This window comes from Sus scrofa, chromosome 17 (genome assembly GCF_054392235.1).
Source record: "Sus scrofa isolate SSC_HxYL_T2T_F1_AM1 chromosome 17, Sscrofa_HxYL_maternal_Yorkshire_Landrace_v2.0, whole genome shotgun sequence".
Taxonomy (NCBI): Eukaryota; Metazoa; Chordata; class Mammalia; order Artiodactyla; family Suidae; genus Sus; species Sus scrofa.
In genome coordinates, this window is record NC_139399.1 from 20,616,102 (window position 1) to 20,640,096 (window position 23,995).

The 23,995-nt window shown below is 41.5% G+C and overlaps 1 protein-coding gene across 2 annotated transcripts in view; it reads right to left on the reverse strand.

Moving 5' to 3' along the window:
• Positions 1 to 23,995, reverse strand: part of LOC146395161 (uncharacterized) — a 100,055-nt gene that overhangs the window by 60,744 nt on the left and 15,316 nt on the right. The window contains exons 11-34 of one of the 2 annotated variants that reach the window (XM_085004279.1): positions 23,276 to 23,374; positions 22,628 to 22,656; positions 22,465 to 22,534; positions 20,636 to 20,692; positions 19,851 to 19,949; positions 19,197 to 19,225; positions 19,034 to 19,103; positions 17,199 to 17,255; positions 16,414 to 16,512; positions 15,760 to 15,788; positions 15,597 to 15,666; positions 13,760 to 13,816; positions 12,975 to 13,073; positions 12,321 to 12,349; positions 12,158 to 12,227; positions 10,337 to 10,393; positions 9,552 to 9,650; positions 8,898 to 8,926; positions 8,735 to 8,804; positions 6,916 to 6,972; positions 6,131 to 6,229; positions 5,483 to 5,511; positions 5,317 to 5,389; positions 3,026 to 3,131 (exon numbers count right to left, since the gene is read on the reverse strand). In XM_085004279.1, the coding sequence (XP_084860405.1) occupies positions 3,100 to 3,131; positions 5,317 to 5,389; positions 5,483 to 5,511; positions 6,131 to 6,229; positions 6,916 to 6,972; positions 8,735 to 8,804; positions 8,898 to 8,926; positions 9,552 to 9,650; positions 10,337 to 10,393; positions 12,158 to 12,227; positions 12,321 to 12,349; positions 12,975 to 13,073; positions 13,760 to 13,816; positions 15,597 to 15,666; positions 15,760 to 15,788; positions 16,414 to 16,512; positions 17,199 to 17,255; positions 19,034 to 19,103; positions 19,197 to 19,225; positions 19,851 to 19,949; positions 20,636 to 20,692; positions 22,465 to 22,534; positions 22,628 to 22,656; positions 23,276 to 23,374 (1,508 nt within the window). In that variant the 3' untranslated portion in view covers positions 3,026 to 3,099. The remainder of the gene's footprint in view (positions 1 to 3,025; positions 3,132 to 5,316; positions 5,390 to 5,482; positions 5,512 to 6,130; positions 6,230 to 6,915; positions 6,973 to 8,734; positions 8,805 to 8,897; positions 8,927 to 9,551; positions 9,651 to 10,336; positions 10,394 to 12,157; positions 12,228 to 12,320; positions 12,350 to 12,974; positions 13,074 to 13,759; positions 13,817 to 15,596; positions 15,667 to 15,759; positions 15,789 to 16,413; positions 16,513 to 17,198; positions 17,256 to 19,033; positions 19,104 to 19,196; positions 19,226 to 19,850; positions 19,950 to 20,635; positions 20,693 to 22,464; positions 22,535 to 22,627; positions 22,657 to 23,275; positions 23,375 to 23,995) is intronic. The other variant, XM_085004278.1, reaches the window with a different exon arrangement.

Below are 23,995 nucleotides of genomic sequence, written 5' to 3' on the forward strand. Positions count from 1 at the left end.
ATTCCCCAAGGAGGAGATGACCACACTGAGAAATGAAGGCTGAGCCGGAAGCACGGAGCAAAGAAGGAAGAAGAACACTGTAGACAGTGCACAGCCTGTGCCCACGTCCTCCTGCCATCTGCTCCTCACCAAGACAGAGGAACATGTGCAAGATTCCCTTCCTACCTGAAACAAGCAAAAGGAACACAAACAGAATACATAACAAATGCTTTTCCAGACCAGGGGCTTCAGGCAAGGAAGGACAATGTTCCCTGAAAACACACGAGGTTAGCCTGAAGCAACACCCCAGCTCACTGCCTTGAGAGAATGTCCAGGCCCCAACACAGGCAGAAGGAGCTGACCTGGAGGCCACCAGGCTCCCTGAGTTGACGTGATGACACTGAGAGTCTGGTGGAACCAAAGCAGACAGCACAGGTCAGAACATGAGAAGAGGGAGTTCCCCAGTGGTGCAGTGGGTTAAGGATCCCCTGTTCTCACTGTAGTGACTTTGGTTGCTGTGGATGTGTGGGTTTGATCCCTGGCCTGGGAACTCCCATATGCCACCAGCAGGGCCAAAAACAAATGAATTAAAAAAATAAATAACTGAATTTTCATAAAACTCATGAAGCAAAAATTGAGAGAACTGCACAGAGAAACAAATACGCAATTATATTCTGAGATGGCACTAGCCCTCCCTCAATAAAGTTGACAGGCTGCAAAGCAGCAGGGATATGATAGACCTGAACACCAATATTCTTCTCGAGTAGCCAGAGAACACTTACCAGAAGAGACTATATTCTGGGTCATAAAATACAGCTTAATAAAAGGAGCAAGCCAAAAAGATCTAAGTCATACCGAGTGTGTTCCCTGATGACAAAGCAATGAAACTGGAAATGAAGAATGACAATACCTCTGGAAAACACTCAAATATTTGGAATCTAAATAACCCTTGAGTCAAAGGAGCAATGAGAAGAGGAATTAGAACGCATTTTGAGTGGAACTGAAAGTGAAAACACGTTATCCCACGATCGATGGGATGCTGCTTACATCCAGGGAAATTTATAGCATTGGATGTCTGGTTCAGAAAAGAAGAAAGGTCTCAAATCAGTGACCTTGGCTTGCTCCATAAGAAACCAGCAAAAGAGCACATTAAACTCCAAGAAATCACAAGAAAGGAAAAAAGAAACATCAAAGGCAAAACTCAATGAGAAAGAGGACAAATAACACAATGTGGAAAACTCAGTGAAAACAAATGTTTCCAGGGGATCCCTACGAGGGATAGACCTCTAGCCAGGCCGGTAAGGAAACAACGAGAGAAAGGACAAATTACCACTTTCCAAAAGGAGTAATGTGATCTTGCTACAGTGTCTACCCATATGAACAGGATGACAGAGTAATATCATAAACCTTAGGGCAACAAATTGGACAACTCAGATGAGATGGGTAAGTTCCTTGAAAGAGAAAAATTACCAAAGCGCAATGCAGAAAGAACAAGTAAGCCAAATAGCCCTCTATCTGAAAAAGGAACGAGAGCCCCAGGGAAAGACCTTCCCACAAAGGAAAATTCTAGGCCCAGATGGCTACGCTGGTGAAATCTACCAAATGCTTTTGGGAGAAATAATACCAACTCCACATAAATTCTCCTCAAACAAGGAAGATGCCTCACAGTGCTCCACTCATTCTGTGAAATTAGCATTATCCTCAAACCAGAACCAGTAAACGGTATTCCAAGAAAGCTATGTCATGAAAACGGGGGTAAAAATTCTAAATAGGACATCAGCCAATTAAAGCCAAAAATACCTTCAAGGGATAATCTGTCCAAATGGGGTCTATCCCAAGAATGCAGAACGCAGGGCTGTTTCGCTCTTTCAAAATCAACTTAGGTCAATCCCCATATTAACAAACTAAAAAGAAACACCATACGATCCTGTCGGTAGATAAAAAGATGCACTTGACAAAACTCCACATCGTCCTGAGAAAACCTGCCAGCACACCAGGAATACAAGGGAACTTCTTCGAGATGATGGAGACCTATGATTAAACCCACAGCCAACACTGTATCTAATGAGGAGAGACGGAATGCTCCTCCCAGAATACAGGGACTAAGACAGGAACAGCTTCTTCTGCTCCTCTTCAGCACAATACCAGAGGTTCCAGCCAGTGCCATGGTCAAAGTCAAGCAACAGAAGGCATCGGAGGGGCAATGAAGAAGTGAAACTGGCTGCGAATCAGCAGGCAGCATGGTTTCCTAATAGGAGTTAGCAAACTCCACCTTGTGGGTCAGGCTGCTTGCTTTGGTGAAGTTCTCCCAAAACACAGACACTTCCATAAATGTCTGTGCTGTCTGTGCTACTACACTCTCAGCACAACTTCATGGGCTGGTTAGCTGGACAGAGAAGATGCTGGCTGGCTGCAAGTCTTGAAGATGAACTGTCTTCAGTAAGAGAGTAGTTTAGGAATGAAGAAACTTCCCAACCTTTGGTCACACCGAAAATCTGAGAGAATCTACCAGAAATCCACAAGACCTACTAAATGAGCTTGGTAAGGTTGGAAGACACAGAATCAATATACCAAATCCAACCATATTTCTATCATCAGAATAAACCCTCAGAAATTAACATTTAAAATATACTAGTTACAACTGCCCTGAAAAAGAAGAAATACAGGTAACCACATAAAAGACGGAGACATCGATACACTGAAAACTCCAAAATATTACGGAGAAATTCAAGGAAGATCTGCAGGAATGGAGAAATGGTCTTTCTCCAAGGCTTGAAAACTCACTATTGTTAAGAAGTCAGTTCTCCCCCAAAGAAATCGGTACATGCAACATGATCCAGAACTCATTTGCAGAAGACTAGCAGATTTTTCTTAAAGAAAGAGACAAGCTGATTCTAAAGTTCCCCTGGAAAGAAGGGTCTAAAATGGGTACAAGAGGAAGCCAGAGGATTGACTGTGGCCTTTAACCACACAGCAAAGAGAAGCAGCAGCTGGACTGTAAGCGAGGGGCCAACATGACAAGACCTAATTTTCTAAAAAAAAGTACCTAATAATGGTGGTTACCGTGAACACCAAGGTTCCAGGAGGGGGAAATGCAGGGCAGCAAGTCCTGAGGTTACGTCAGCATTCTCGGAGGCCAGTGATCAACTGACCTTGGGTGAAGGCACAGGCGAGAAGCCAAGTCAACAGAAAAACACAGTGAGTGGGAATTATCACTGCCCTTTGGCTGAGAGCATATAATAACTCATTATACTTTCATAGAAATCCTTTGTCTCACACTTGAACAGCACAGTAACATATCCATGCAGTACTAGACAAACACCCCAAACATTCATTCACAAATTCATCCACCAAATATCGAGGAACAAAATGAAAAGCAAAAATACAGGACACGATTCAATACTAGTTTCAGCGGAAACGCATCCACCTAGTATCCCTGAAGATGCGGGTTCGATTCCTGTCTTCGCTCAGTGGGTTGGGGATCAGGCGTTGCTGTGAGCTATGCTGTAGGTCGCAGACATGGCTCAGAACCCACATAGCTGTGGCTGTGGCATAGGCGGCTGTAGTAGTTCTGATTTGACCCCTAGCATGGGGACATCCTTGTGCTGCAGGTTGGCCCTAAGAAGCAAAAACCAATCAACCAAACAAAAAACCAGGACAAGCAGACAAAGTCACAACATCCTCTGTTTGCATCATAATTGCACTGTTTTATGTTTCAACTGAAATCATGGTTTAAAGATTATTTTTTTCTAGTACAGTTGATTTAAATTGCTGTCAATTTCTGCTGTACAGCAAAGATAAGTGCACCTTTTTAATAGCACATGAAATGTCAACAGCAAAATTATTCTTGGTTTCCAAAAATTGTTATGTCTACGCTTTTCTCAGTTTCTTATGCTGAAATGTGTTCCTCTATTGCTCTGACAAATTTCTTTTCATGTTTTCAGACTCAGGTTGCTTTGAGAAGGCCTCCTTGATTATGGCTATCTTTCCCCAGATAAATAGGTATCTCTTCCCCTGGAGCTACCTTAGCGTTTTATCGATTTTTTGTAGTCAATTTCTCCACCTGAACTGGAAATCATTTTTTACATGTCTCTTATCTTTCAGACTGTGGAGGACAAGTTCTTTTTGGTGGTGGTTGTTTTTGTTTGGTTTGGTTTTTTGGCTGCACCCACAGTATTTGGAAGTTTCTGAGCCAGGGATCAAATTTGAGCCATTGCGCAGCTCTACCTATCCCGCAAGCCCAGATCCATTAACTGACTGACAGCCAACGGCTGAACACACACTGCCCAAAACCTGAGCAGCTGCAGTCAGATTGTTAACCCACTGTGCTGTAGTGGGAAATCCAGGACCTGCTTTTAAACATCACCTTTGTATAAACAGTCTCTATTTCTTTTACTCAATAACTGTCTATTGAGTCCCTGCTCAATAGTGGGCATAAAAAGAAGAAGAATATAGATAAAAGGTGTCAGAGATGGCTTTCTAGCAATAATGCCTGAAGTCAGTCCACAGTGAGGTCAGTCAGATTCAAAGGAACAGAGGGCAGGAAATGGAGAGGGCAGGCAAGGCTATTCTGAGGCAGGAAGAGAAGAATGCAGTCAGGTGAACATTTGTCTACACTACAGGAAGAGGTGAGGAGGGTCTCAACAGCTGTTCAGATGACAGGAGCAAAGGACAGCCAGAAAAGGCTGGAGATAGAGAGTCAGGCAAAAGTCCGGATATGAATACCTTTTACGTCATTCTAAGATGTCTGAACATTCATTTGCTTTCTAGAGTGGTTCACGGTCCTACATGCACCTGAGACAGATCACTCTAAGTGTCATGGGAAGGATGCATTTGAAGGGCACACAAATAAATGGAGGGATATGAGTCTGAAGGCTTTAATAAGCAAAAAGGCGGGTTCAGGCTCAAACTGACATGTTTCCAGAAATACTTCGCATCCAAAATGATCGGGGGAGAGCGTGTGTATGGCTGGGTCATTTTGCTGTACTTGACAGAACACTGTAAGTCAACTACAATAAAAACGTTAAAAAAAAAAAAAGAGAGAGAGAGAATCCACTTCAACCAGCATTCCACATAATGGCATGCTGCTGTTTGTCTCTATTTTAAAAACAGGAACCAAAAACTGCATAAATAGACAACGAAATCTATGTTTCTTATGCTTGGAAATACCTTTCAAAGCTTAGACACCAACAGTAACATCTACCTTATTTACCTCAAATCCTCCCATTAAATTCAAAAAAAAAAAACAGTAGCAGAATCATGAGTAAGAAGACTGTGAGCATTTCAACTATTTTAGTGTCCTACTTTTCAGAGTTACATTTGTATTGCGAAATTTACCTGATTTGGACGCTTGCAAATCCTTTGTTCCAACTGCTTTTTTACGAAAAACATTTTTCACTCCAACTGGAGGCTGAATGGGTTTGGATTAGAGTTGATTAAAACATAACATACACATGATAAAATCTGTAGTTCTTACTTCAAGCTAAAAGTCTAAAAGCGTTACCTTCGAGTGAGGATGTTTTTCTGGAGACGCTAAAAGGCAAAACGAACGTGTATCAATTAGCTATAAACACGAAAGCTAGGTATTCATTTATGCAGAGTTAGTACCAGGTGGAGTTCGGCTGCTTGGCTCTGGCAATGAGTGTGTTAGGTTTTGGTGTTCTCTCTTGGGTGGGGGGAGTTAGGACAGGAGCCCGAGATAAGTGTGCATTCATTATAGACCCCGAATAAGAAAGAGGCATGTAGGTTTAACAAAACATGCAGTTAAGATTTCAAAAGGAAGGAATGTTATGTTTCCAATGATTTTGCACTAGCAAAGTGCACACACAGCAATGTGAACATGCTGGCTGATAAGGAGAAAAGTCGTTTCCAATCAGAAGAACGGATCATGATCCCAAGGGGATAAAGTGAGAGCTGATGGGAAAATGCAACAGCCTCTCTTTCATGCAATACCGCGGCAGCATGGACCCCATTATACTGCAAGCGTTTACCATCATCTTCAATTTGCTCTCTGATTTAGGAGGCACCCATTAGGGATGGCACTTCAGTTGAATGTACAATTCATTTCTCATCAGAGAGAGTGTGTGGAATTGACCATCTGGGATATATACTTGCAGAGTAATACTGCATAGAAATATTCAATTTTCCATACCCGTGTGGGCCTCTTCTATGCCTCTATTTCTTGGATCCTCTTGTTTAGCCATCTTAGAGTTGCCTGATCCACTCGCCCAAGGAGGTCTATGAGGCACATCTGAGGAATAATGTAGAGACAATATTCAATATTGAAATATGATTATCAAAAAGGACACAATAAATTCAAATGCAACAGCCGTATTAGATATCAATGATGTTTTGTATTTTAAAATCAGCGTAGTATTTACTGATATAATACCAATTTATCATTTAGGGAATGAATCCGATTCATTTCTTCTGTTTCCACAATCTGTTGGGTTTGGTATCTCATGTCAGTGTTGAAAAGGATCTTAACAAAATATCGGCTACCTTAAAAACAACAACAACGACCAATGCCTCCATATTCAACTTAACCTCACATGCATAACAAATGCCAATACCACCTGTACCTTTGATGCCTGATAGGGATGAGGGGTGGCTGTGGTTGACCCCAGGGCTAGCACCCCTCCTGCTTCCAGGATTCTATGGAGCAGCAATGATCTGATTGGGTTTCAGTGCAAATACACTGAAGCCCCTTGCAAGGCGTTCTCCCCAATTTCCTCGTTACTTCCACAATCACCCACTTCATGTGTTTCTTTCCTCCCTCCTTCCTTTCGCTATGTCTGAAACCTGGGAGTTGTAGTGAATGACTGACCCTGGTGCGGTTTGGAGAACCGCTGAAACAATTCCATTATTTACATGAAATTGGTATGATTTGGATGAATGTGTTATACCGAATTACAGTCAGGTCCTTTCACCGAATACCTTGCTTTGACTCCGTTTCTCCTGATGTCTGCCTTGGAGGTCCCTCTGCTGTGCGATCTATTTGAATAAAGTTATAAAGGGGTTGATGAAACAGTGATGTCAGAACATAATGTGACTCAAACAACAACCATATTTTAACCAGAATTTTTTAAAAAGAGAGAGAATCCTGATGATGAATAACACATTCTAGAGTATGAATTTTCCCATGAAGAAAACCAGCGCTTCTTGGCCAGGCATTGCTTTTCCGACTTCTGTACTATTGGCAGGTAGCTTTCAAAAATAATCTCTCATTGGTATGCTGAGCACCAGCTCAGTTCTGCAGTTCTTGTCTTTTTGTCATTTGTTTATAGCACCAGGAATCAACTGCTAAGTTCCCAGCTTTAAAGAAGGTAACTTTTTTTTTGCTGTGAGCCGCACGGGAAGTCCAAGAAGGTAACTTTTGTGCGGAGACGAATCACCATGCGATGACTAGTACTCATCTATGAAACGCAATCCGTGTGTTGTAAAAAGTAAAGGGCCATTTTTATAACAAGACCGACTTGTTATGATGTGATTATACAGCAAATGCAACACACTAACGTAGAATTCTTTTTGATCTAGCAGCAGCTCGCGTCACTGCAGAGGTGCAGACTCAACTCGAGGCCTGGCACACTGGGTTAAAGAGTCTGGCATTTCAGCAGCTCCAGCTTTGTTTCAATCCCTGGGCCAGATATAGCCATTAAAAAAAAAAAAAAAAAAAAAAAGAGTTTCCCCTGTGACTCAGCAGGCTAAGCACCCAGGGTTGTCTCTGTGAGGATGGGAGTTCCCTCCCTAGACTCGCTCAGCGGGTTATGGATCAGAGGTTGCCCCAAGCTGCAGCATAGGTCACAGATGCTGCTCAGATCCGGTATTGTTGTGGCTGTGGTGTGGGCCAGAAGCTCCAGCTCTCATTAGACCCCTAGCCTGGGAACCTCCATATGCCCTGGGTACGGCCCTCAAAAATAAAACAAAACAAAACAAAAGAAACAAAAAAATGCAACAACAAACAAAAAAACCCAAAAAAACCAAAGAAAAAAAAACCAAAAACAAAAGACTGAAATGATCAGGGCCATGCACAGAATCAATCACTGTTAATGAATAAATGCATAAATCCTGGGTCCTTGGAGAACAAGGCTCTGCTTAATATTTTACGAATGGTAGCAACTGAGAAGGGGAATTATCTACAGGAATGGCTTGAAGTTATTCCTATTTATTTTGCAGTTTTCCTGTTACACATCTTCCCGTGTTGAGGGTGAGGGAGTGGGAGGGACTGGGAGTTTGGGTTCGTACATGCACATGACTGCCTTTAGAATGGATAGGCCATGGGGTCCGCCTGGACAGCACAGGGAACTACATGCAATCATGTGTCACAGAACATGACAGACGATGGTATGTGAAGGAGAATGCCTATGTGTGCATGGCTGGGTCCTTTTGCTGTACTTGACAGAACACTGTAAGTCAACTACAATAAAAACATTAAAAAAAAAAAAAGAGAGAGAGAGAGAGAGAGAATCCACTTCGACCAGCATTCCACATAATGGCATGCTGCTGTTTGTCTCTATTTAATAACAGGAACCAAACACTTCATAAATAAAAGGACAACGAAATCTATGTTTCTTATGCTTGGAAATACCTTTCAAAGCTTAGACACCAACAGTAACATCTACCTTATTTACCTCAAATCCTCCCATTAAATTCAAAAAAAAAAAACAGTAACAGAATCATGAGTAAGAAGACTGTGAACATTTCAACTATTTTAGTGTCCTACTTTTCAGAGTTACATTTGTATCGCAAAATTTACCTGATCTGGACGTTGGCAAATCCTTTGTTCCAACTTTTATTTTACGAACATTGGTCACTCCAACTGGAGGCTGAATGGGTTTGGATTAGAGTTGATTAAAACATAACATACACACGATAAAATCTGTAGTTCTTATTTCAAGCTAAAAGTCTAAAAGCGTTACCTTCGAGTGAGGATGTTTTTCAGGAGAAGCTAAAAGGCAAAACGAACGTGTATCAATTAGCTGTAAATACGAAAGCTAGGTATTCATTTATGCAGAGTCAGTACCAAGTGGAGTTCGGCTGCTTGGCTCTGGCAATGAGTGTGTTAGGTTTTGGTGTTCTCTCTTGGGTGCGGGGAGTTAGGACAGGGACAGGAACCCGAGAGAAGTGTGCATTCATTATAGACCCGGAATAAGCAAGAGGCATGTAGGTTTAACAAAACATGCAGTTAAGATTTCAAAAGGAAGGAATGTTATGTTTCCAATGATTTTGCACTAGCAAAGTGCACACACAGCAATGTGAACATGCTGGCTGATAAGGAGAAAAGTCGTTTCCAATCAGAGGAACGGATCATGATCCCAAGGGGATAAAGTGAGAGCTGATGGGAAAATGCAACAGCCTCTCTTTCATGCAATACCGCGGCAGCATGGACCCCATTGTACTGCAAGCGTTTACCATCATCTTCAATTTGCTCTCGAATTTAGGAAGTACCCATTAGGGATGGCACTTCAGTTGAATGTACAATTCATTTCTCATCAGAGAGAGTGTGTGGAATTGACCATCTGGGATATATACTTGCAGAGTAATACTGCATAGAAATATTCAATTTTCCATACCCGTGTGGGCCTCTTCTATGCCTCTATTTCTTGGATCCTCTTGTTTAGCCATCTTAGAGTTGCCTAATCCACTCGCCCAAGGAGGTCTCTGGGGCACATCTGAGGAATAATGTAGAGACAATATTCAATATTGAAATATGATTATCAAAAAGGACACAATAAATTCAAATGCAACAGCCGTATTAGATATCAATGATGTTTTGTATTTTAAAATCAGCGTAGTATTTACTGATATAATACCAATTTATCATTTAGGGAATGAATCCGATTCATTTCTTCTGTTTCCACAATCTGTTGGGTTTGGTATCTCATGTCAGTGTTGAAAAGGATCTTAACAAAATATCGGCTACCTTAAAAACAACAACAACGACCAATGCCTCCATATTCAACTTAACCTCACATGCATAACAAATGCCAATACCACCTGTACCTTTGATGCCTGATAGGGATGAGGGGTGGCTGTGGTTGACCCCAGGGCTAGCACCCCTCCTGCTTCCAGGATTCTATGGAGCAGCAATGATCTGATTGGGTTTCAGTGCAAATACACTGAAGCCCCTTGCAAGGCGTTCTCCCCAATTTCCTCGTTACTTCCACAATCACCCACTTCATGTGTTTCTTTCCTCCCTCCTTCCTTTCGCTATGTCTGAAACCTGGGAGTTGTAGTGAATGACTGACCCTGGTGCGGTTTGGAGAACCGCTGAAACAATTCCATTATTTACATGAAATTGGTATGATTTGGATGAATGTGTTATACCGAATTACAGTCAGGTCCTTTCACCGAATACCTTGCTTTGACTCCGTTTCTCCTGATGTCTGCCTTGGAGGTCCCTCTGCTGTGCGATCTATTTGAATAAAGTTATAAAGGGGTTGATGAAACAGTGATGTCAGAACATAATGTGACTCAAACAACAACCATATTTTAACCAGAATTTTTTAAAAAGAGAGAGAATCCTGATGATGAATAACACATTCTAGAGTATGAATTTTCCCATGAAGAAAACCAGCGCTTCTTGGCCAGGCATTGCTTTTCCGACTTCTGTACTATTGGCAGGTAGCTTTCAAAAATAATCTCTCATTGGTATGCTGAGCACCAGCTCAGTTCTGCAGTTCTTGTCTTTTTGTCATTTGTTTATAGCACCAGGAATCAACTGCTAAGTTCCCAGCTTTAAAGAAGGTAACTTTTTTTTTGCTGTGAGCCGCACGGGAAGTCCAAGAAGGTAACTTTTGTGCGGAGACGAATCACCATGCGATGACTAGTACTCATCTATGAAACGCAATCCGTGTGTTGTAAAAAGTAAAGGGCCATTTTTATAACAAGACCGACTTGTTATGATGTGATTATACAGCAAATGCAACACACTAACGTAGAATTCTTTTTGATCTAGCAGCAGCTCGCGTCACTGCAGAGGTGCAGACTCAACTCGAGGCCTGGCACACTGGGTTAAAGAGTCTGGCATTTCAGCAGCTCCAGCTTTGTTTCAATCCCTGGGCCAGATATAGCCATTAAAAAAAAAAAAAAAAAAAAAAAAGAGTTTCCCCTGTGACTCAGCAGGCTAAGCACCCAGGGTTGTCTCTGTGAGGATGGGAGTTCCCTCCCTAGACTCGCTCAGCGGGTTATGGATCAGAGGTTGCCCCAAGCTGCAGCATAGGTCACAGATGCTGCTCAGATCCGGTATTGTTGTGGCTGTGGTGTGGGCCAGAAGCTCCAGCTCTCATTAGACCCCTAGCCTGGGAACCTCCATATGCCCTGGGTACGGCCCTCAAAAATAAAACAAAACAAAACAAAAGAAACAAAAAAATGCAACAACAAACAAAAAAACCCAAAAAAACCAAAGAAAAAAAAACCAAAAACAAAAGACTGAAATGATCAGGGCCATGCACAGAATCAATCACTGTTAATGAATAAATGCATAAATCCTGGGTCCTTGGAGAACAAGGCTCTGCTTAATATTTTACGAATGGTAGCAACTGAGAAGGGGAATTATCTACAGGAATGGCTTGAAGTTATTCCTATTTATTTTGCAGTTTTCCTGTTACACATCTTCCCGTGTTGAGGGTGAGGGAGTGGGAGGGACTGGGAGTTTGGGTTCGTACATGCACATGACTGCCTTTAGAATGGATAGGCCATGGGGTCCGCCTGGACAGCACAGGGAACTACATGCAATCATGTGTCACAGAACATGACAGACGATGGTATGTGAAGGAGAATGCCTATGTGTGCATGGCTGGGTCCTTTTGCTGTACTTGACAGAACACTGTAAGTCAACTACAATAAAAACATTAAAAAAAAAAAAAAGAGAGAGAGAGAGAGAGAGAATCCACTTCGACCAGCATTCCACATAATGGCATGCTGCTGTTTGTCTCTATTTAATAACAGGAACCAAACACTTCATAAATAAAAGGACAACGAAATCTATGTTTCTTATGCTTGGAAATACCTTTCAAAGCTTAGACACCAACAGTAACATCTACCTTATTTACCTCAAATCCTCCCATTAAATTCAAAAAAAAAAAACAGTAACAGAATCATGAGTAAGAAGACTGTGAACATTTCAACTATTTTAGTGTCCTACTTTTCAGAGTTACATTTGTATCGCAAAATTTACCTGATCTGGACGTTGGCAAATCCTTTGTTCCAACTTTTATTTTACGAACATTGGTCACTCCAACTGGAGGCTGAATGGGTTTGGATTAGAGTTGATTAAAACATAACATACACACGATAAAATCTGTAGTTCTTATTTCAAGCTAAAAGTCTAAAAGCGTTACCTTCGAGTGAGGATGTTTTTCAGGAGAAGCTAAAAGGCAAAACGAACGTGTATCAATTAGCTGTAAATACGAAAGCTAGGTATTCATTTATGCAGAGTCAGTACCAAGTGGAGTTCGGCTGCTTGGCTCTGGCAATGAGTGTGTTAGGTTTTGGTGTTCTCTCTTGGGTGCGGGGAGTTAGGACAGGGACAGGAACCCGAGAGAAGTGTGCATTCATTATAGACCCGGAATAAGCAAGAGGCATGTAGGTTTAACAAAACATGCAGTTAAGATTTCAAAAGGAAGGAATGTTATGTTTCCAATGATTTTGCACTAGCAAAGTGCACACACAGCAATGTGAACATGCTGGCTGATAAGGAGAAAAGTCGTTTCCAATCAGAGGAACGGATCATGATCCCAAGGGGATAAAGTGAGAGCTGATGGGAAAATGCAACAGCCTCTCTTTCATGCAATACCGCGGCAGCATGGACCCCATTGTACTGCAAGCGTTTACCATCATCTTCAATTTGCTCTCGAATTTAGGAAGTACCCATTAGGGATGGCACTTCAGTTGAATGTACAATTCATTTCTCATCAGAGAGAGTGTGTGGAATTGACCATCTGGGATATATACTTGCAGAGTAATACTGCATAGAAATATTCAATTTTCCATACCCGTGTGGGCCTCTTCTATGCCTCTATTTCTTGGATCCTCTTGTTTAGCCATCTTAGAGTTGCCTAATCCACTCGCCCAAGGAGGTCTCTGGGGCACATCTGAGGAATAATGTAGAGACAATATTCAATATTGAAATATGATTATCAAAAAGGACACAATAAATTCAAATGCAACAGCCGTATTAGATATCAATGATGTTTTGTATTTTAAAATCAGCGTAGTATTTACTGATATAATACCAATTTATCATTTAGGGAATGAATCCGATTCATTTCTTCTGTTTCCACAATCTGTTGGGTTTGGTATCTCATGTCAGTGTTGAAAAGGATCTTAACAAAATATCGGCTACCTTAAAAACAACAACAACGACCAATGCCTCCATATTCAACTTAACCTCACATGCATAACAAATGCCAATACCACCTGTACCTTTGATGCCTGATAGGGATGAGGGGTGGCTGTGGTTGACCCCAGGGCTAGCACCCCTCCTGCTTCCAGGATTCTATGGAGCAGCAATGATCTGATTGGGTTTCAGTGCAAATACACTGAAGCCCCTTGCAAGGCGTTCTCCCCAATTTCCTCGTTACTTCCACAATCACCCACTTCATGTGTTTCTTTCCTCCCTCCTTCCTTTCGCTATGTCTGAAACCTGGGAGTTGTAGTGAATGACTGACCCTGGTGCGGTTTGGAGAACCGCTGAAACAATTCCATTATTTACATGAAATTGGTATGATTTGGATGAATGTGTTATACCGAATTACAGTCAGGTCCTTTCACCGAATACCTTGCTTTGACTCCGTTTCTCCTGATGTCTGCCTTGGAGGTCCCTCTGCTGTGCGATCTATTTGAATAAAGTTATAAAGGGGTTGATGAAACAGTGATGTCAGAACATAATGTGACTCAAACAACAACCATATTTTAACCAGAATTTTTTAAAAAGAGAGAGAATCCTGATGATGAATAACACATTCTAGAGTATGAATTTTCCCATGAAGAAAACCAGCGCTTCTTGGCCAGGCATTGCTTTTCCGACTTCTGTACTATTGGCAGGTAGCTTTCAAAAATAATCTCTCATTGGTATGCTGAGCACCAGCTCAGTTCTGCAGTTCTTGTCTTTTTGTCATTTGTTTATAGCACCAGGAATCAACTGCTAAGTTCCCAGCTTTAAAGAAGGTAACTTTTTTTTTGCTGTGAGCCGCACGGGAAGTCCAAGAAGGTAACTTTTGTGCGGAGACGAATCACCATGCGATGACTAGTACTCATCTATGAAACGCAATCCGTGTGTTGTAAAAAGTAAAGGGCCATTTTTATAACAAGACCGACTTGTTATGATGTGATTATACAGCAAATGCAACACACTAACGTAGAATTCTTTTTGATCTAGCAGCAGCTCGCGTCACTGCAGAGGTGCAGACTCAACTCGAGGCCTGGCACACTGGGTTAAAGAGTCTGGCATTTCAGCAGCTCCAGCTTTGTTTCAATCCCTGGGCCAGATATAGCCATTAAAAAAAAAAAAAAAAAAAAAAAAAAAAAAAAAAAAAAAAGAGTTTCCCCTGTGACTCAGCAGGCTAAGCACCCAGGGTTGTCTCTGTGAGGATGGGAGTTCCCTCCCTAGACTCGCTCAGCGGGTTATGGATCAGAGGTTGCCCCAAGCTGCAGCATAGGTCACAGATGCTGCTCAGATCCGGTATTGTTGTGGCTGTGGTGTGGGCCAGAAGCTCCAGCTCTCATTAGACCCCTAGCCTGGGAACCTCCATATGCCCTGGGTACGGCCCTCAAAAATAAAACAAAACAAAACAAAAGAAACAAAAAAATGCAACAACAAACAAAAAAACCCAAAAAAACCAAAGAAAAAAAAACCAAAAACAAAAGACTGAAATGATCAGGGCCATGCACAGAATCAATCACTGTTAATGAATAAATGCAAAAATCCTGGGTCCTTGGAGAACAAGGCTCTGCTTAATATTTTACGAATGGTAGCAACTGAGAAGGGGAATTATCTACAGGAATGGCTTGAAGTTATTCCTATTTATTTTGCAGTTTTCCTGTTACACATCTTCCCGTGTTGAGGGTGAGGGAGTGGGAGGGACTGGGAGTTTGGGTTCGTACATGCACATGACTGCCTTTAGAATGGATAGGCCATGGGGTCCGCCTGGACAGCACAGGGAACTACATGCAATCATGTGTCACAGAACATGACAGACGATGGTATGTGAAGGAGAATGCCTATGTGTGCATGGCTGGGTCCTTTTGCTGTACTTGACAGAACACTGTAAGTCAACTACAATAAAAACATTAAAAAAAAAAAAAAGAGAGAGAGAGAGAGAGAGAATCCACTTCGACCAGCATTCCACATAATGGCATGCTGCTGTTTGTCTCTATTTAATAACAGGAACCAAACACTTCATAAATAAAAGGACAACGAAATCTATGTTTCTTATGCTTGGAAATACCTTTCAAAGCTTAGACACCAACAGTAACATCTACCTTATTTACCTCAAATCCTCCCATTAAATTCAAAAAAAAAAAACAGTAACAGAATCATGAGTAAGAAGACTGTGAACATTTCAACTATTTTAGTGTCCTACTTTTCAGAGTTACATTTGTATCGCAAAATTTACCTGATCTGGACGTTGGCAAATCCTTTGTTCCAACTTTTATTTTACGAACATTGGTCACTCCAACTGGAGGCTGAATGGGTTTGGATTAGAGTTGATTAAAACATAACATACACACGATAAAATCTGTAGTTCTTATTTCAAGCTAAAAGTCTAAAAGCGTTACCTTCGAGTGAGGATGTTTTTCAGGAGAAGCTAAAAGGCAAAACGAACGTGTATCAATTAGCTGTAAATACGAAAGCTAGGTATTCATTTATGCAGAGTCAGTACCAAGTGGAGTTCGGCTGCTTGGCTCTGGCAATGAGTGTGTTAGGTTTTGGTGTTCTCTCTTGGGTGCGGGGAGTTAGGACAGGGACAGGAACCCGAGAGAAGTGTGCATTCATTATAGACCCGGAATAAGCAAGAGGCATGTAGGTTTAACAAAACATGCAGTTAAGATTTCAAAAGGAAGGAATGTTATGTTTCCAATGATTTTGCACTAGCAAAGTGCACACACAGCAATGTGAACATGCTGGCTGATAAGGAGAAAAGTCGTTTCCAATCAGAGGAACGGATCATGATCCCAAGGGGATAAAGTGAGAGCTGATGGGAAAATGCAACAGCCTCTCTTTCATGCAATACCGCGGCAGCATGGACCCCATTGTACTGCAAGCGTTTACCATCATCTTCAATTTGCTCTCGAATTTAGGAAGTACCCATTAGGGATGGCACTTCAGTTGAATGTACAATTCATTTCTCATCAGAGAGAGTGTGTGGAATTGACCATCTGGGATATATACTTGCAGAGTAATACTGCATAGAAATATTCAATTTTCCATACCCGTGTGGGCCTCTTCTATGCCTCTATTTCTTGGATCCTCTTGTTTAGCCATCTTAGAGTTGCCTAATCCACTCGCCCAAGGAGGTCTCTGGGGCACATCTGAGGAATAATGTAGAGACAATATTCAATATTGAAATATGATTATCAAAAAGGACACAATAAATTCAAATGCAACAGCCGTATTAGATATCAATGATGTTTTGTATTTTAAAATCAGCGTAGTATTTACTGATATAATACCAATTTATCATTTAGGGAATGAATCCGATTCATTTCTTCTGTTTCCACAATCTGTTGGGTTTGGTATCTCATGTCAGTGTTGAAAAGGATCTTAACAAAATATCGGCTACCTTAAAAACAACAACAACGACCAATGCCTCCATATTCAACTTAACCTCACATGCATAACAAATGCCAATACCACCTGTACCTTTGATGCCTGATAGGGATGAGGGGTGGCTGTGGTTGACCCCAGGGCTAGCACCCCTCCTGCTTCCAGGATTCTATGGAGCAGCAATGATCTGATTGGGTTTCAGTGCAAATACACTGAAGCCCCTTGCAAGGCGTTCTCCCCAATTTCCTCGTTACTTCCACAATCACCCACTTCATGTGTTTCTTTCCTCCCTCCTTCCTTTCGCTATGTCTGAAACCTGGGAGTTGTAGTGAATGACTGACCCTGGTGCGGTTTGGAGAACCGCTGAAACAATTCCATTATTTACATGAAATTGGTATGATTTGGATGAATGTGTTATACCGAATTACAGTCAGGTCCTTTCACCGAATACCTTGCTTTGACTCCGTTTCTCCTGATGTCTGCCTTGGAGGTCCCTCTGCTGTGCGATCTATTTGAATAAAGTTATAAAGGGGTTGATGAAACAGTGATGTCAGAACATAATGTGACTCAAACAACAACCATATTTTAACCAGAATTTTTTAAAAAGAGAGAGAATCCTGATGATGAATAACACATTCTAGAGTATGAATTTTCCCATGAAGAAAACCAGCGCTTCTTGGCCAGGCATTGCTTTTCCGACTTCTGTACTATTGGCAGGTAGCTTTCAAAAATAATCTCTCATTGGTATGCTGAGCACCAGCTCAGTTCTGCAGTTCTTGTCTTTTTGTCATTTGTTTATAGCACCAGGAATCAACTGCTAAGTTCCCAGCTTTAAAGAAGGTAACTTTTTTTTTGCTGTGAGCCGCACGGGAAGTCCAAGAAGGTAACTTTTGTGCGGAGACGAATCACCATGCGATGACTAGTACTCATCTATGAAACGCAATCCGTGTGTTGTAAAAAGTAAAGGGCCATTTTTATAACAAGACCGACTTGTTATGATGTGATTATACAGCAAATGCAACACACTAACGTAGAATTCTTTTTGATCTAGCAGCAGCTCGCGTCACTGCAGAGGTGCAGACTCAACTCGAGGCCTGGCACACTGGGTTAAAGAGTCTGGCATTTCAGCAGCTCCAGCTTTGTTTCAATCCCTGGGCCAGATATAGCCATTAAAAAAAAAAAAAAAAAAAAAAAAAAAAAAAAAAAAAAGAGTTTCCCCTGTGACTCAGCAGGCTAAGCACCCAGGGTTGTCTCTGTGAGGATGGGAGTTCCCTCCCTAGACTCGCTCAGCGGGTTATGGATCAGAGGTTGCCCCAAGCTGCAGCATAGGTCACAGATGCTGCTCAGATCCGGTATTGTTGTGGCTGTGGTGTGGGCCAGAAGCTCCAGCTCTCATTAGACCCCTAGCCTGGGAACCTCCATATGCCCTGGGTACGGCCCTCAAAAATAAAACAAAACAAAACAAAAGAAACAAAAAAATGCAACAACAAACAAAAAAACCCAAAAAAACCAAAGAAAAAAAAACCAAAAACAAAAGACTGAAATGATCAGGGCCATGCACAGAATCAATCACTGTTAATGAATAAATGCATAAATCCTGGGTCCTTGGAGAACAAGGCTCTGCTTAATATTTTACGAATGGTAGCAACTGAGAAGGGGAATTATCTACAGGAATGGCTTGAAGTTATTCCTATTTATTTTGCAGTTTTCCTGTTACACATCTTCCCGTGTTGAGGGTGAGGGAGTGGGAGGGACTGGGAGTTTGGGTTCGTACATGCACATGACTGCCTTTAGAATGGATAGGCCATGGGGTCCGCCTGGACAGCACAGGGAACTACATGCAATCATGTGTCACAGAACATGACAGACGATGGTATGTGAAGGAGAATGCCTATGTGTGCATGGCTGGGTCCTTTTGCTGTACTTGACAGAACACTGTAAGTCAACTACAATAAAAACATTAAAAAAAAAAAAAAGAGAGAGAGAGAGAGAGAGAATCCACTTCGACCAGCATTCCACATAATGGCATGCTGCTGTTTGTCTCTATTTAATAACAGGAACCAAACACTTCATAAATAAAAGGACAACGAAATCTATGTTTCTTATGCTTGGAAATACCTTTCAAAGCTTAGACACCAACAGTAACATCTACCTTATTTACCTCAAATCCTCCCATTAAATTCAAAAAAAAAAAACAGTAACAGAATCATGAGTAAGAAGACTGTGAACATTTCAACTATTTTAGTGTCCTACTTTTCAGAGTTACATTTGTATCGCAAAATTTACCTGATCTGGACGTTGGCAAATCCTTTGTTCCAACTTTTATTTTACGAACATTGGTCACTCCAACTGGAGGCTGAATGGGTTTGGATTAGAGTTGATTAAAACATAACATACACACGATAAAATCTGTAGTTCTTATTTCAAGCTAAAAGTCTAAAAGCGTTACCTTCGAGTGAGGATGTTTTTCAGGAGAAGCTAAAAGGCAAAACGAACGTGTATCAATTAGCTGTAAATACGAAAGCTAGGTATTCATTTATGCAGAGTCAGTACCAAGTGGAGTTCGGCTGCTTGGCTCTGGCAATGAGTGTGTTAGGTTTTGGTGTTCTCTCTTGGGTGCGGGGAGTTAGGACAGGGACAGGAACCCGAGAGAAGTGTGCATTCATTATAGACCCGGAATAAGCAAGAGGCATGTAGGTTTAACAAAACATGCAGTTAAGATTTCAAAAGGAAGGAATGTTATGTTTCCAATGATTTTGCACTAGCAAAGTGCACACACAGCAATGTGAACATGCTGGCTGATAAGGAGAAAAGTCGTTTCCAATCAGAGGAACGGATCATGATCCCAAGGGGATAAAGTGAGAGCTGATGGGAAAATGCAACAGCCTCTCTTTCATGCAATACCGCGGCAGCATGGACCCCATTGTACTGCAAGCGTTTACCATCATCTTCAATTTGCTCTCGAATTTAGGAAGTACCCATTAGGGATGGCACTTCAGTTGAATGTACAATTCATTTCTCATCAGAGAGAGTGTGTGGAATTGACCATCTGGGATATATACTTGCAGAGTAATACTGCATAGAAATATTCAATTTTCCATACCCGTGTGGGCCTCTTCTATGCCTCTATTTCTTGGATCCTCTTGTTTAGCCATCTTAGAGTTGCCTAATCCACTCGCCCAAGGAGGTCTCTGGGGCACATCTGAGGAATAATGTAGAGACAATATTCAATATTGAAATATGATTATCAAAAAGGACACAATAAATTCAAATGCAACAGCCGTATTAGATATCAATGATGTTTTGTATTTTAAAATCAGCGTAGTATTTACTGATATAATACCAATTTATCATTTAGGGAATGAATCCGATTCATTTCTTCTGTTTCCACAATCTGTTGGGTTTGGTATCTCATGTCAGTGTTGAAAAGGATCTTAACAAAATATCGGCTACCTTAAAAACAACAACAACGACCAATGCCTCCATATTCAACTTAACCTCACATGCATAACAAATGCCAATACCACCTGTACCTTTGATGCCTGATAGGGATGAGGGGTGGCTGTGGTTGACCCCAGGGCTAGCACCCCTCCTGCTTCCAGGATTCTATGGAGCAGCAATGATCTGATTGGGTTTCAGTGCAAATACACTGAAGCCCCTTGCAAGGCGTTCTCCCCAATTTCCTCGTTACTTCCACAATCACCCACTTCATGTGTTTCTTTCCTCCCTCCTTCCTTTCGCTATGTCTGAAACCTGGGAGTTGTAGTGAATGACTGACCCTGGTGCGGTTTGGAGAACCGCTGAAACAATTCCATTATTTACATGAAATTGGTATGATTTGGATGAATGTGTTATACCGAATTACAGTCAGGTCCTTTCACCGAATACCTTGCTTTGACTCCGTTTCTCCTGATGTCTGCCTTGGAGGTCCCTCTGCTGTGCAATCTATTTGAATAAAGTTATAAAGGGGTTGATGAAACAGTGATGTCAGAACATAATGTGACTCAAACAACAACCATATTTTAACCAGAATTTTTTAAAAAGAGAGAGAATCCTGATGATGAATAACACATTCTAGAGTATGAATTTTCCCATGAAGAAAACCAGCGCTTCTTGGCCAGGCATTGCTTTTCCGACTTCTGTACTATTGGCAGGTAGCTTTCAAAAATAATCTCTCATTGGTATGCTGAGCACCAGCTCAGTTCTGCAGTTCTTGTCTTTTTGTCATTTGTTTATAGCACCAGGAATCAACTGCTAAGTTCCCAGCTTTAAAGAAGGTAACTTTTTTTTTGCTGTGAGCCGCACGGGAAGTCCAAGAAGGTAACTTTTGTGCAGAGACGAATCACCATGCGATGACTAGTACTCATCTATGAAACGCAATCCGTGTGTTGTAAAAAGTAAAGGGCCATTTTTATAACAAGACCGACTTGTTATGATGTGATTATACAGCAAATGCAACACACTAACGTAGAATTCTTTTTGATCTAGCAGCAGCTCGCGTCACTGCAGAGGTGCAGACTCAACTCGAGGCCTGGCACACTGGGTTAAAGAGTCTGGCATTTCAGCAGCTCCAGCTTTGTTTCAATCCCTGGGCCAGATATAGCCATTAAAAAAAAAAAAAAAAAAAAAAAAAAAGAGTTTCCCCTGTGACTCAGCAGGCTAAGCACCCAGGGTTGTCTCTGTGAGGATGGGAGTTCCCTCCCTAGACTCGCTCAGCGGGTTATGGATCAGAGGTTGCCCCAAGCTGCAGCATAGGTCACAGATGCTGCTCAGATCCGGTATTGTTGTGGCTGTGGTGTGGGCCAGAAGCTCCAGCTCTCATTAGACCCCTAGCCTGGGAACCTCCATATGCCCTGGGTACGGCCCTCAAAAATAAAACAAAACAAAACAAAAGAAACAAAAAAATGCAACAACAAACAAAAAAACCCAAAAAAACCAAAGAAAAAAAAACCAAAAACAAAAGACTGAAATGATCAGGGCCATGCACAGAATCAATCACTGTTAATGAATAAATGCAAAAATCCTGGGTCCTTGGAGAACAAGGCTCTGCTTAATATTTTACGAATGGTAGCAACTGAGAAGGGGAATTATCTACAGGAATGGCTTGAAGTTATTCCTATTTATTTTGCAGTTTTCCTGTTACACATCTTCCCGTGTTGAGGGTGAGGGAGTGGGAGGGACTGGGAGTTTGGGTTCGTACATGCACATAACTGCCTTTAGAATGGATAGGCCATGGGGTCCGCCTGGACAGCACAGGGAACTACATGCAATCATGTGTCACAGAACATGACAGACGATGGTATGTGAAGGAGAATGCCTATGTGTGCATGGCTGGGTCCTTTTGCTGTACTTGACAGAACACTGTAAGTCAACTACAATAAAAACATTTAAAAAAAAAAAAAGAGAGAGAGAGAGAATCCACTTCGACCAGCATTCCACATAATGGCATGCTGCTGTTTGTCTCTATTTAATAACAGGAACCAAACACTTCATAAATAAAAGGACAACGAAATCTATGTTTCTTATGCTTGGAAATACCTTTCAAAGCTTAGACACCAACAGTAACATCTACCTTATTTACCTCAAATCCTCCCATTAAATTCAAAAAAAAAAAAAAAAAAAAAAACAGTAACAGAATCATGAGTAAGAAGACTGTGAACATTTCAACTATTTTAGTGTCCTACTTTTCAGAGTTACATTTGTATCGCAAAATTTACCTGATCTGGACGTTGGCAAATCCTTTGTTCCAACTTTTATTTTACGAACATTGGTCACTCCAACTGGAGGCTGAATGGGTTTGGATTAGAGTTGATTAAAACATAACATACACACGATAAAATCTGTAGTTCTTATTTCAAGCTAAAAGTCTAAAAGCGTTACCTTCGAGTGAGGATGTTTTTCAGGAGAAGCTAAAAGGCAAAACGAACGTGTATCAATTAGCTGTAAATACGAAAGCTAGGTATTCATTTATGCAGAGTCAGTACCAAGTGGAGTTCGGCTGCTTGGCTCTGGCAATGAGTGTGTTAGGTTTTGGTGTTCTCTCTTGGGTGCGGGGAGTTAGGACAGGAACCCGAGAGAAGTGTGCATTCATTATAGACCCGGAATAAGCAAGAGGCATGTAGGTTTAACAAAACATGCAGTTAAGATTTCAAAAGGAAGGAATGTTATGTTTCCAATGATTTTGCACTAGCAAAGTGCACACACAGCAATGTGAACATGCTGGCTGATAAGGAGAAAAGTCGTTTCCAATCAGAGGAACGGATCATGATCCCAAGGGGATAAAGTGAGAGCTGATGGGAAAATGCAACAGCCTCTCTTTCATGCAATACCGCGGCAGCATGGACCCCATTGTACTGCAAGCGTTTACCATCATCTTCAATTTGCTCTCGAATTTAGGAAGTACCCATTAGGGATGGCACTTCAGTTGAATGTACAATTCATTTCTCATCAGAGAGAGTGTGTGGAATTGACCATCTGGGATATATACTTGCAGAGTAATACTGCATAGAAATATTCAATTTTCCATACCCGTGTGGGCCTCTTCTATGCCTCTATTTCTTGGATCCTCTTGTTTAGCCATCTTAGAGTTGCCTAATCCACTCGCCCAAGGAGGTCTCTGGGGCACATCTGAGGAACAATGTAGAGACAATATTCAATATTGAAATATGATTATCAAAAAGGACACAATAAATTCAAATGCAACAGCCGTATTAGATACCAATGATGTTTTGTATTTTAAAATCAGCGTAGTATTTACTGATATAATACCAATTTATCATTTAGGGAATGAATCCGATTCATTTCTTCTGTTTCCACAATCTGTTGGGTTTGGTATCTCATGTCAGTGTTGAAAAGGATCTTAACAAAATATCGGCTACCTTAAAAACAACAACAACGACCAATGCCTCCATATTCAACTTAACCTCACATGCATAACAAATGCCAATACCACCTGTACCTTTGATGCCTGATAGGGATGAGGGGTGGCTGTGGTTGACCCCAGGGCTAGCACCCCTCCTGCTTCCAGGATTCTATGGAGCAGCAATGATCTGATTGGGTTTCAGTGCAAATACACTGAAGCCCCTTGCAAGGCGTTCTCCCCAATTTCCTCGTTACTTCCACAATCACCCACTTCATGTGTTTCTTTCCTCCCTCCTTCCTTTCGCTATGTCTGAAACCTGGGAGTTGTAGTGAATGACTGACCCTGGTGCGGTTTGGAGAACCGCTGAAACAATTCCATTATTTACA